This window comes from Ovis canadensis, chromosome 3, assembly GCF_042477335.2.
Source record: "Ovis canadensis isolate MfBH-ARS-UI-01 breed Bighorn chromosome 3, ARS-UI_OviCan_v2, whole genome shotgun sequence".
Classification (NCBI taxonomy): Eukaryota; Metazoa; Chordata; class Mammalia; order Artiodactyla; family Bovidae; genus Ovis; species Ovis canadensis.
The window spans coordinates 19299878-19312875 of NC_091247.1; the positions used below are offsets into that span (position 1 = coordinate 19299878).

At 45.4% G+C, this 12998-nt stretch overlaps 1 protein-coding gene across 1 annotated transcript; it reads left to right on the forward strand.

Annotated features, from left to right (window-relative positions):
- The first annotated feature begins 5326 nt into the window (after nt 1-5326).
- On the forward strand, nt 5327-12695 carry RRM2 (ribonucleotide reductase regulatory subunit M2). The gene is made up of 10 exons (XM_069582595.1): nt 5327-5804; nt 5899-5973; nt 6323-6466; nt 6750-6866; nt 7371-7504; nt 8839-8933; nt 9043-9176; nt 10282-10386; nt 10471-10584; nt 10663-12695. Exons 1-10 carry the CDS (start codon nt 5706-5708, stop codon nt 10813-10815), a joined length of 1170 nt encoding a protein of 389 aa, XP_069438696.1. The 5' UTR covers nt 5327-5705; the 3' UTR covers nt 10816-12695.
- The last annotated feature ends 303 nt before the right edge of the window (nt 12696-12998 follow it).

A 12998-nucleotide genomic window follows, 5' to 3' on the forward strand; every position in this document is an offset into this window, starting at 1 on the left:
TCTCATCAACAAACTGTGGGATACCCACACAGGGGAATATTGTCCAATGGATACCCACACAGGGAAATATTGTCCAGCTTTAAAAAGGAATGAAGTTCTGACTCAGGCTACAACATGGCTGAATGCTGAAGACATTATGCTACAAGTCATAGGGTGTAATGCATATCTAGTTAATAATACTGTATTGCATATTTGAATATTGCTGAGAGTAGATCCTAAAAGTCCTAATCCCAAGGAAAAAAATTGTAACTATGTAGGGAAATAGATGGGGAAACAATGGAAACACAGACTTTATTTTGGGGGGCTCCAAAATCACTGCAGATGGTGACTGCAGCCATGAAATTAAAAGACGCTTACTCCTTGGAAGAAAAGTTATGACCAACCTAGACAGCATATTAAAACGCAGAGACATTACTTTGCCAACAAAGGTCCATCTAGTCAAAGCTATGGCTTTTCCAGTAGTCATGGGTGGATGTGAGATTTGGACCATAAAGACAGCTGAGTGCCGACGAATTGATGCTTTTGAACTGTAGTGTTGGAGAAGACTCTTGAGAGTCCCTTGGATTGCAAGGAGATCCAACCAGTCCATCCTAAAGGAAATCAGTCCTCAATATTCATTGGAAGGACTGATGCTGAAGCTGAAACTCCAATACTTTGGCCACCTGATGAAAAGAACTGACTCATTTGAAAAGACCCTGATGCTGGGAAAGATTGAAGGCAGGAGAAGGGGACGACAGAGGATGAGATGGTTGGATGGCATCACTGACTCGATGGACATGAGTCTGAGCTCTGGGAGTTGGTGATGGACAGGGAGGCCTGGTGTGCTCCAGTCCCTGGGGTTGCAGAGTCGGACACGACTGAGCAACTGAACTGAACTGAACTGATGGTGACAGATGTTAACTAGTTTATTGTGGAGATTTTGCAATGCACACAAATACTAAATCATTATGTTGTGCACCTGAAACTAATGTAACATTATATGTTAACTGTACCTCAATTTTAAACAGCTGTAAAACAAGGCAATACCTAAACTATTTTCTATTAAAAAAAAGAATAAAGAAGACATTACGCTAAATTAAAAAAGCTAGACCCAAAAGGACAAATATTGTAAGAATGCATTCACATGAGGCACTTATATTCATATAGAAAGTAGAATTTTAAAAAATAACTTTATTTATATTTGGCTGCACTGGGTCTTTGTTGCTTTGTGAGGGCTTTCTCTAATTGGGGCAATTGTGGTGAGTGGGCTTCTCATTGCAGTGGCTTCTCTTGTTGGGAAACAAGAGCTCTAGGGTGCACAGGGCTTCAGCAGTTATGGTGCATGGGCTTAGCTGCTCTGTGGCATGTGGGATCTTCCTGAACCAGGGATCGAACCCATGGCTCCTGCACTGGCCAGCGGACTCCCATCCACCACGCCACCAGGGAAGTCCAGAAAGTAGAATGGTTTTTACAAGAGATTGCTGGGAGGGAGGAATGGGGAGCTAGTGTTTAATGAGGTGATAAAACGTTCTGGAGATGGATGGTGACAATGTTTGCATAATGCTGTAAGTGAGCACTTGAAAATGGTTCAAACAGTGAATTTTAGCTTAGGTATATTTTACCACATGCAAAAAAAGATAAATTAATCTAATAAAACCTTTAGATCTTTCAGTTTAAATACAGGGATTAGCAAGACAAGTTAAATGATAATGTGAAGACACATGAGAGAAATGTAGAATGTGGGACAGTCTACAAGAAAACAAGCCTGGACTTTGAAAAGTTTGTGTCATGGAGGAAAAAGGTGGAGGAGTTGTTCGAATCAAAAGAGACTAAAAACACACAATAACCAACTGTAATGCACGCATTTAATAGGATCCTGCACAAAAAATGAACAAACCAAATTAAGAGACGTATGGACTAGATGTTAAGTGATATACAGAATTGATGTTAGTTTTCTTAGGTCTGAATATGGTTATGTTAGAAAATGTGGATACTTTTAGGAGCTACATGCTGCAGTATGCTGAAATATCTAGGCATGAAGTATCATCTACAACACACATCAAATGATCCAGAAAAAAACAAAGTGTCACATACTTGTAGAGGAGGATGGAGCAAATAGGGCAAAAGGGAAAAAACTGTTGAATCCTAGGTGATGGGTGAACACTGTAGACTTCTTCCCATTTTTCTGTATGTTGAAAACATTAAAAAATATATATATTTATCTGGTTGTGTGGGGTCTTAGATGCGGCATGTGCGATCTACTTCCCTAACCAGGGATTGAACCCAGGACCTCTACAGTGGGAACCTGGAGTCTTAGCCACTGGACTACGAGGGAAGTGGCTGTAGAATACATTCCTTAAATTAAAAAAAAATTTATTTATTATTATTTTATGTTTTGGCTGTACTAGGTCTTGGTTGCTGTGTGGGGGCTTTCTCTAGTTGCTGGGAGCAGGGGCTTTTCGTTGCCACTGCTTCTCCTGTTCTGGAGCTCTGGGTTCCAGGGCACGTGGGCTCTGTAGCTGTGGCCTGCAGGCTCTGTTGTTCCAAGGCATGTGGGATCTTCCTGGACCATGGATGGAACCGAGTCCCCTGCATTGGCAGGCAGATTCTTATCCACTGGGCCACCACCACGGAAGTCCCTGTTGAAAATACTGTTAATAAAAAGTTGGAAGAGAAAAGTTGCAGCTGTGCAGTGAAAGGAGCTGTGTGACCTCGGGCAGTCTCCTTGCCTCTCGGGCCTTCAGTTCAGTTCAGTTCAGTCGCTCAGTCGTGTCCGACTCTTTGTGACCCCATGAATCGCAGCACGCCAGGCCTCCCTGTCCATCACCAACTCCTGGAGTTCACTCACACTCACGTCCATCGAGTCGGTGATGGCATCCAGTCATCTCATCCTCTGTCGTCCCCTTCTCCTCCTGCCCCCAATCCCTCCCAGCAGCAGAGTCTTTCCCAATGAGTCAACTCTTCGCATGAGGTGGCCAAAGTACTTAGTCTCAACCTAAGACCAGGGCTGAAAACACCTACTTTCCCACTGTCTCTGGATTAAAAAGTAAATCGCCTGGTCCAGCAGCTATAGGGTCATCGTCATTAGTATTACTATGACAGTCTCCAGTACGATGTCAGGTATATATGGAGGCGTGAGCGGCATGGGGAAACTCACTTGAGCTCCCTGGGTGAGCTGACCCTTAGTGATGCTGCCTAGGGGTGGAGCGAGCGAGGGGCAGGGTAGATGTCACTACGCCGCGTCTCTCGCGCCTCCAGGCGGAAAAAAAAAGTGCGACTTCTGTGGGGCGTGGCCACTGGGGGGCGGGCGGCGGAAGCGGGGTGAGGCTTGCGGTGGCCGGCGTGGGATCGCAAAGCTATGAATGAGCACGGCCTCCCGGAAGTTGGGGGCGGAGCCTCCGTGTGCGGACCAGTCGCAGAGTAGCTGTCAAAAAGGGCGCTGAAGGGAAAAGGGGGAAGATCCCAGCGCTTGGCGGCTGCCGGGAGCATCCTCTCTTCCGGGGATTGGGCCGGACCTGGTCCCGCCGGGGCCCTTTCCCTCTACAGTACCCAGGGAAAGAGACGGACGGGGCCACTGCAGACCAGAACCTTGATCCGGATGTGTGACCCCTCGGCGGGGCCACGTAGCCTTCGGCCCTTTCTTCCTCCTTTGTAAAGTGAGAGCAGTAAAAACCCGATGTAGGAGGAAGTCGGGACAAGCCGGAATGACTCAGAGGTGGGAGGAGGGGACGGTGAGGAAGGCGGCTTACCGTCCCCCACCTCCACCACCACTGCCTCGTGGCTGTTCAACAGAAAATGAAGTCACAGCTTCTGGCTCTCAGAGTGCCTTTATGGTACCCGTGCACAGACTATATAGCAGGAGCTTATAAAAAAGCACATGGTGCCTGGGGCAGCAACCAAAAGGAGCAGCTCGGATATGGATTACCCGAAATCAGAATGTGAGTCAGGTATCAGAGGATACCAAGGACTCCTCGATAGTTTTGTTAGTTTTATGGCTGATAAAGCTATGATCACATCTGTCAATAAAAACACCCATTTTCTGAAGGTACATGCCGACGGGGAAACTGACGTCTGTGAGTTGCTTTCAAACACATGATTGAGACCAAAGTTTTAGTTGTTGCTTTGTCTAAGAGATATAATGGTCGCTGGTCTTTCTTCTCAGGCTTAGAGAACACTTTAAACACAGTATACAGTACTTTTAGAAATAGACCTCTGTGGGGAGGTCCCTACCCCCACCTCTTAAAAGTATTATATCTAGAAAAGACATTGTACAAAATCCAAGCCTCACTCAGTGACAGCCCTGAGTGTGTGCGCTGTTAGAGCTTATCCTGGTTAATCATTTCTTTCCTGGATCTCATCAGTCATTCCTGGCGTTTTGCCACATGCAGGGCAAAAATCTACGGCAAATTTGAAAGGCCAAGTGTAAAGTAAAATTAAAATGTTACTAAGTTTATGTCTCCACCATCACCCCAATGGAGGTTTTCAACCTCCTCTTCAAGCTCTTTGAGGCCCAATAAGCAGTAAATGGGCTTGTTTAGGCTTCCCTGGTGGCTCAGACGTAAAACGTCTGCTTGCAGTGCGGGAGACCGGGGTTCGATCCCTGGGTCAGGAATATCCCCTGGAGAAGGAAATGGCAACCCACTCCAGTACTCTTGCCTGGAAAATCCCATGGACGGAGGAGCCTGGTGGGCTACAGTCCACGGGGTCGCAAAGAGTCGGACACAACTGAACGACTTCACTTTTAAAGCAGTAAATGAAGTCATAGTTATTCAATCATTCTCTGAACTTTTTCTCTGAATCTTCGCTCAGTTTGCAATTTTAAAAACACTGTCTACGTTGAGGGCGAGATTTCAGGGGGAAACTTCACCAAAGACCCTCTCTCTCTGTTATCAGCTTGAAGGTTTACAATGGACTTCGTATTGTTCATGAATGACCTCATTTAGTCTTCTCACTTTATTAGAAAGCCCACAGCTTAGATATGGCTGCAAGCCCATTTCACCAGCGAGGGGACAACAGATGACGTGTCCAAGGGACACAGCCATTGCACCCCGGGGACCCTGTAGTTCCGCGGCCCTAACCTTTAGGCGGTCACCACCGGCCAGCCCCCTCCTTTGCCGGACCTCAGGAACCTGGCACCCCCACCCGGGTACACACACGTATCCAGATCGCCGCAGCCACATCTCCCTCGCAGCCAGGGGCGTTTTAAGGGCCTCCGTACCAAGCTCATCTGCAAAAACCATTTACGCGGAACCGAGAGCCGGGTTCCAGAGAGGTCTTCAGAGAGGTGGGGCTCCGCGGGGGTGGGGAATTCGCTCCCGCTCGCGGGCTGGCGGGCTCCAATCGCGTTGCTTCATTCAATCCCAAACCGTCCCGGGGACGCGCGCGAGAGCCTGCGCGCCCGCTAGGGCGCACGGAGCGCACAGGGGCTACAGCCTTTGTGCGACTAGGCCCTCGGCGAGGCGGGCGGCGGCGCCCGCGGCCCCCCAGAGGCCTGGGAGGGGCAGGTGCCGGGGGGTCCCGGTAGGGCAGGGACTGGGGGGTCAGCCTGTGCTCCCGCGCAGCGCTTGAATCTGTGTGGGGTGGGCGGGGCAGCCGGGATCCAGCCAATGGGGAAGTGTCCCCGCCCACTGGGCCGGTGCCCGGAGCTTTAAATATTCCCCCGCGGGGCCGTGCAGGGGCTCTCGGGACTCGCGCGCAGCCCCTGTCACACTGACCTTCTCGCCACCATGCTCTCCGTCCGCGTCCCGCTCGCCACCATCGCTGACCCGCAGCAGCAGCAGCTCTCGCCCCTGAAGGGGCTCAGCCTAGCAGACAAGGAGAACACTGTGAGCGCCGCGGGGGGCGGGGGCAGGGCGGCAGGGTCCTGTGGGTGGGTGGGTGGGGGCGCGGGCAGGCCTCTGACCACGCGCCTCCCTGCAGCCCCCTTCCCTCGGTGGGACCCGCGTGCTGGCCAGCAAGACCGCGAGGAGGATCTTCCAGGAGCCCTCCGAGCCGGTGAGTAGGTGGGCTGCGGCGGGGGCGCCCGGCGAGGGGGCGCTGCAGGCGAGGAGGTGCGGGCGGAGGCTGCTTGGCGCCAAAGCCTCATTGTCTGCTCTCAAACCCTACCCACCTCTCCCGGGCGCGCGCTGCTTTCCCGCCAAAGTCTGTTCCCTCCCCAGCACCACTGCACATCTGGACATTTCCTATTTCCCTAAACTCCTATAGAATCCAAGTATGACAACCGACTTATATTCAGCCCCATGAAATTTCTGATCATTGGAGGTATTCTGCTTGAAAAAAAAATGACAGTTTCATGGTTCGCCCTATACTTAACTTTTTTTTTTCCCTTTTTCTCCCCCAACAGAATCCTAAGCTATCTGCCCCCAGTGTGGAGGACGAACCACTTCTGAGGGAAAACCCCCGCCGCTTTGTCATCTTTCCTATCGAATACCATGATATTTGGCAGATGTATAAGAAAGCTGAGGCTTCCTTTTGGACAGCTGAGGAGGTAATCAGATGCAGCAACTAAGAGACTTAAAAGACCCTTTGCCCATTGCCTCTCTAGAGGAAGACTCCAGCCGGGCCGGCTATATAACATGTTTGAAATATGCTTTGCTGCCCTCTCTGTCCCTCTTTGGAATGGTTGTTCACTCAGGACATGAGATGTTCAAATTGGCAGAATGAGGAGTATATAAATCAGGTGGTGCTAGTAGACTTATTAAAGTTGAACAATTAGGCCTACGTGTGAGGGTCCTGCCGGCTTGAACCCTTCGTGAACTTTTGTATTTCAGGTGGACCTTTCCAAGGACATTCAGCACTGGGAAGCCCTGAAGCCTGAGGAGAGATATTTTATTTCCCATGTGCTGGCTTTCTTTGCAGCAAGTGATGGCATAGTAAATGAAAACTTGGTGAGTTCCCCCCCATCTGCCCCTCACCCCCGAAAAAGTACCTTTATTCAAGATTTATGAGAGAACTAACAATTCTCTTTTTTGTCTTTTAAAATTTTGCACATTGAATGGGTATATATATATATATATATATATATCTGTAAACCAGGATTTATATTCTATGGCATTTTCTGTTCTATAGTGTACTTTGCAGTTATTTCTTCCTTATGGTATTTTTTCCCCCAACTGTAGAGAAACAATGTTAAGACAATATTAAGTGATAGTAATAGATCCAGAACCCTAGTAACTATCTATTTGCTCTCCTTTTTGTGGCTTTGTTGTTTTTTTTAATAACTGGTCACATATATGTCTTGAGTGCATCCTCCTTGGAATGAATGGAAATGAATTACTATGTCTAGCTTATAATGATACAAAAAAGGAAGTGTGAGGCAACCAGTGTTCATTGACTGACTGAGCTGCTGCTGGTAGATTTTCCTTAAACTGATCTTTATGTTTTACCACTAGGTGGAGCGGTTTAGCCAAGAAGTTCAGATTACCGAGGCTCGTTGTTTCTATGGCTTCCAAATTGCCATGGAAAACATACATTCTGAAATGTATAGTCTCCTCATTGACACTTACATTAAAGATTCCAAAGAAAGGTGAGTATTTGGGTGGTGATATGCCAACATATTTAGGATTACTAGTTGTTACTTTTTGAAATTGTGTAGGGATAGGAAAATGACTCTAAAATGAGCAAGTCAAAGAAATTCCTAGCACCCATGGTCATGTCTGCTCTTAAGAACAGGCCTAAATGCACTTTACTAGTCCGTTGCTAAAAACAGTTATAAGGTTACTCCATCCTTTTAGAGCTGGAAACATACTAATGAACATCCAATCTAATGCCTTCTGAAAAAACATTCCAAGAGACTGTCTGATGAGCTAAAACTTAGGTTAGATAGTTTTCATGTCTGGCAAATCTGTCAACCTACAGTGTGAGGCTGGTACAGGGTGGAGTGGGGAGAGGATACAAAGTTGAAGATAAAACCAGCCTCTTAAGGGGCTTGCAACATAATATAGAAAATAAGACCTAGGAATATAAATGGAGGAATTATATAATAAATAGCACAGAGGCAGCAGTGAACCATGAAATTAATTCAGGCACACAGCAATTTGCCTGAAATGATGGTATATGTTGGGGAGTAACCGAGAAATGTGAGTAGCGTAGGGACTATTTTACATTGTCAGGATTGACTGGAGAGGAGGGGAACACTAGAAATAGGCGTTTGAGTAGTCTGGATACTAAAGTCAGCTTCAGGACAAGAGCCTGTGTAGAACAGAAGTGGTGAAGCTGAGGAATAGCCTTTTGTAGATGATGTGGAAGAAAGTGAAGAGGGAAAATGAGTGATGACTTGGAAGGCCAGCAGGATGGAGGAAGCTCTGCGGGTGTGGAGGGTGGGGTTGTAAAATGTTTGAACATGTTTGCAGACAGAAATGAGACAGAAATGAAAAAAGATAGTAAAGGTAGGGCATGATTGGAGGAGATTACCAGAAGGGAGGGATCAGAAAGGCCTGATGGTTGAGCTTTGAAAGCTAGGGAGAGGCAAGACCCAGGTTGACAAGGAAAGAGAATAAAAGGAGCCCAAGGTCTGATGAAAACAAGCTCACTGGGACAGGCTGGGGAATCTCTGGACTCCCAAAGTAGGCACAGGTAGGAAGAGGGTATGACCTGAACTTGAAATAATGAAACCAATCAATGCTCTTGATAGACTGAGGTTGTGGGGCTCAGTATGAACTAATGAATACCTAAATTTTATTAACATAAACCAAATGGATTTTTGATATTTTTTCTAAAACATTTGAGGGAAAAGCAAGCTAGTAAAAAGAAAACATTTCAGTTTGAGTCCCAAATTGGTCTTGGTCCCAGTGCTCTTACCTAGAAGCTGATACTAGAAGTCTTTGCTAGAATGACTGATCATCTGTGTGTGCCTACCAGGGAATTTCTCTTCAATGCCATTGAGACGATGCCTTGTGTGAAGAAGAAGGCCGATTGGGCCTTGCGCTGGATTGGGGACAAAGAAGCTACATATGGTAAGGGACTTTGCCCCTACTTACCGCTGAGCTTCATTTTCTAAGTGATTTTACTGGTTTGCTCCTATGAACACAGGCAGATACAGAAATATTTTGTTTTTAACTGTAGGAGAACGTGTGGTAGCCTTTGCTGCAGTGGAAGGCATCTTCTTTTCCGGTTCTTTTGCGTCTATATTCTGGCTCAAGAAACGAGGACTGATGCCTGGCCTCACGTTTTCCAATGAACTTATTAGCAGAGACGAGGTGGGTCTAATTCAGATAATAGGCTGACCTACACCCCAAACACCTACAACCCCATGTTCACTGAAGGGAACCCAAGCTGTGAGATTGCCTTAAATGCACATTTAACATGTGGGTTCAACCATAGGCATCTTGGCAGAGAATGAAATAATTTGCTGAAATTATTTTGCTCATATTCTCAGTATACATAGGTATTTCCCTATCTATGGAATTTTTTTTAGGGGAAGTAATATTATTTCTACCTGGTCTTCTGGGTGATCCTTCTGTACTTCAAAATTAGTTGGCGAACATCTCTGAATCCATTCAGGTCCAGTATGTCTTTGAATGCACTTGGGTTAAAATGCCAAAGAGGAAAGTAAAGGTGCCCAGATGTTCTGTATAACTCCCATCAGCGTTATCTGGGTGTGTGTGTTCTCAGTTATGTCTGACTCTGTGACCCTGTGGACTGTGTAGCACGCCAGGCTTCTCTGTCCATGAAATTTTGCAGGCAAGAGATACTAGAGTGTTGCCATTCCCTTCTTCAGGGGCTCTTCCTAACCCAGGGATCAAACCTGCATCTCCTGCATTGGCAGGTGAATTCTTTACCATTGAGCTGCCAGGGAAACCACTCCCAACATTCAGTTCAATTTAGTTCAGTTCAGTCGCTCAGTCGTGTCCGACTCTTTGCAACCCCACGAATCGCAGCATGCCAGCCCTCCCTGAATGCACTAAGACTTGCAGACTTGATTCACTTGAAATTGCATTACTATTACTGAATTTCCAGACATTAGGTTATAAATCTAAAAACTAACGAGCCTATTCAGAGTTTTGCCTTTCCTGCTGGAAGTAGTGGTGGTGAATGTTAAAGCTCGGGGCTGTAGGAAGGAAGAATGCTGAGAAAAATTTTCTCCCACTCCTTGGCAACCACAGAGGAGTGAGGACCAGACCTGTCTCGTGGGGCCCGAGCCTGCCTAGGTGACACAGCAGTTGAGTCATCTTCCCCTTGACTTTTGAAATGTCTGACCACACAGGATGTCTTACAAGAATGCCAGCCTAACACAGTTTCCTCTTCCACGTTAATGATAGAATTCTACTGCTCTGTTGGTGACTTTAAACCTTTTTCTTCTAGGGTTTGCACTGTGACTTTGCCTGCCTGATGTTCAAACACCTGTTGCACAAACCTTCGGAACAGAGAGTAAAGGAAATAATCGTCAATGCAGTTAGGATAGAACAGGTGGGTAACACGGGGAGGCCTTGTGCTTACTAGAAGACCTCTTAAGGCTTCCGTTTTATTGAGAAGCTATGCTCTGGCCCCTAGGAGTTCCTTACAGAGGCCCTGCCTGTGAAGCTCATTGGGATGAATTGCACTTTGATGAAGCAGTACATCGAGTTCGTGGCAGATAGACTTATGCTGGAGCTGGGCTTTAGCAAGGTAAAGTATTGTGGGTAGCCCTCTGGTCCTTTCTGAAACCAGTGTTCTGTGCTTATGTTTTGCTATGAACATTTTCAGGTTTTCAAAGTAGAAAATCCATTTGACTTTATGGAGAATATTTCACTGGAGGGGAAGACTAACTTCTTTGAGAAGAGAGTAGGCGAGTATCAGAGAATGGGAGTGATGTCAAGTCCGACAGAGAATTCCTTTACCTTGGATGCCGACTTCTAAGTGACCTGAAGACGTGCTCTTACCTTGCTGATTTTTTTTTCCTTCTCATCAAAAAAGAAAAAAATCAGCCACTTGAACCATATCAACGAGCTACACCATGAATTGTCCATCATGTTTACTAATGGCATCTTTAGCACTGTGTAGCTACCTCAAAATCAATCCTGTTAATGCTAGTGGGGTCACCTAGATGGAAAGTAGTCGAAAGCTACTCGGGTTCTTGAAAGATCTTGTCTGTGCTTGGCTTTTGCAAGCAGGCTAGCTGAACAGGACTTACTTTGGGTCTTAACAGCCACTTTCTTGGCCTCCAAGTGTAAGGAATCCAGCAAGTTTGATCCGGAAAGATTATAAAGAGTAACCACCACAAGGCTGTAGGAAGACATCAGACTCACTGCTTCTGAGCAGATTTTAAAGTTTACTTATGATTTGTATATAAAACTGGCACTTTACATACAAATAAACATAGTTTGAACTGTCAGGGTAAAGGCTTGATTTTACCTAAATTTGTTGGTTTCTGCACCAAATATAAAAGTATTCTATTTACCAGTAGTGGGAGTCAATTCAAGATTTACTAGGTGACCAGAGTAGGTTAAGCCTATGTAAACTAAGCATGTTATTTTTCTTCTTTTCTTGAATGAATTGAATTGAAGCGCTTTTTGACTCAATCCTGTGCATGCCTAGGTATTAATATCAGCCAGGTGGTGCCCTCTAGAACACAGGTTGGTGTCCTGCTCTAGAGCCCAGGTTGAGTATCTCAGGATAAGAGATGAGAGATCTCTAGGAACTAAAGTTCAGATCCAGGCTCACTGTAGGTAACCTGGGTGTGCGGGAGGGGCTGTATCATTTAGTTTCTCAAATTGTATGTTCCTCAACTTGGCAAGTTAGTTTGAAAGATCCTTGAAGAGTCTTCTTAGCAGGGATCCAAGATATAATATTAACATTGTAAGTTGGTTTTGAAATCACCCCTGAATGAAAGGACCCACCTATATAAGATCTTTCTCCTATTAAGTGGTAAAGGCAGGACTGAAATATCCCCTCCTAAAAGTTGAGTGTTTATTCTGATTTTGTGAAATTTGTAAGTAGGTACTGTTGACTTAACCACTTATACTTTTAAGTTAGAAAAGTTTTATACTATCTATGTTTTTTAAATATTATATCTGTAGTTTATACTTTGAAATAATTACCCAATATTACTTTCCAGTTCATAATTGAGTAGTTACCATTCAGTGCAATGACTTCTAGGATTTGCTTAAACCTTAGCATCATCTGCTGGATTCTTAAACGGCAATAGAAAACTAGTGTTATGTGAATAATTAATACATGTTCCACTCATATTAATTTCAGAAAAGAAAGTATAAACTTAATTGGTATATTTAATAGGGCTGGTTTGAATCAATCTGCCTTTTTATTCCTTCCTCCAAAAAAGGCAAGATGTAACATGGAAGGAAATAAGCGGCACTCATCAATCTTTTGGCTGTTTGTTAACACATTGTGTTGTGTGTTGGCTGACCACTGGCCTGTCCCATTGTCAGTTACCTTCATTGTATAAATGGTACAATAGTTGATTTAAAATTTTCTGTAATATGGGATCCTTCTCTATCTTAAATTATTGTTGTAAAGTTAATCCAGATTGTATGGTCCTTAAACTTAGGCAACACAAAAATAAACACTAGCTGGCATGGTCAGGTACAGGTGGAAGTTGGAAGCAAATTTTAGGATTCTACCTCCCATTAGCTGTGTGATACAAGCATAACTTCCACCAACTAGGATCCGGTTTCTTCATCCGTTTAAAGGGAAACAGATTTTGTCTAAAACGTCTCAAAATCCTAATATTGAGTACTGCACAAGTGTTCAGTGATTTCAATAAAACTGCTCTTGTGTTAGTTCCTTGGTAACATTTGTGTTTCAATCCAGGAAGAAAAAACTAGAAAGTATTTCATAAATATTGCATAGGGGTTCATGTGCTTTCTGCAGTTCTGGGAAGGGGGCTTTGTTGTGGCTGTTCTAGCACAAGGTGTGGGAAACGGGTTCACTTGAAAGGTGATGCCCCAAAGCATCTGCCGAACTGCATGCGGGTTTGTAAAACCAGGAGCAAGGGAGTTGAACTTGGCTCACAGTCTCAGGCGAGCCACCTCTTGGGGCCTGAGTCTCCTGGACTAGGGTTTTTCTTTGCTGGCCCCTATCAG

What these genes read in the sequence shown, in the direction of transcription:
- RRM2 (XM_069582595.1), top strand. Translation starts at nt 5,706, where the DNA reads ATGCTCTCCGTCCGCGTCCCGCTCGCCACCATCGCTGACCCGCAGCAG. An exon ending in GCATAGTAAATGAAAACTTG is followed by an intron (nt 6,867 to 7,370) that starts GTGAGTTCCCCC and finishes TTTTACCACTAG; the next exon opens with GTGGAGCGGTTTAGCCAAGA. An exon ending in GGACAAAGAAGCTACATATG is followed by an intron (nt 8,934 to 9,042) that starts GTAAGGGACTTT and finishes TTTTAACTGTAG; the next exon opens with GAGAACGTGTGGTAGCCTTT.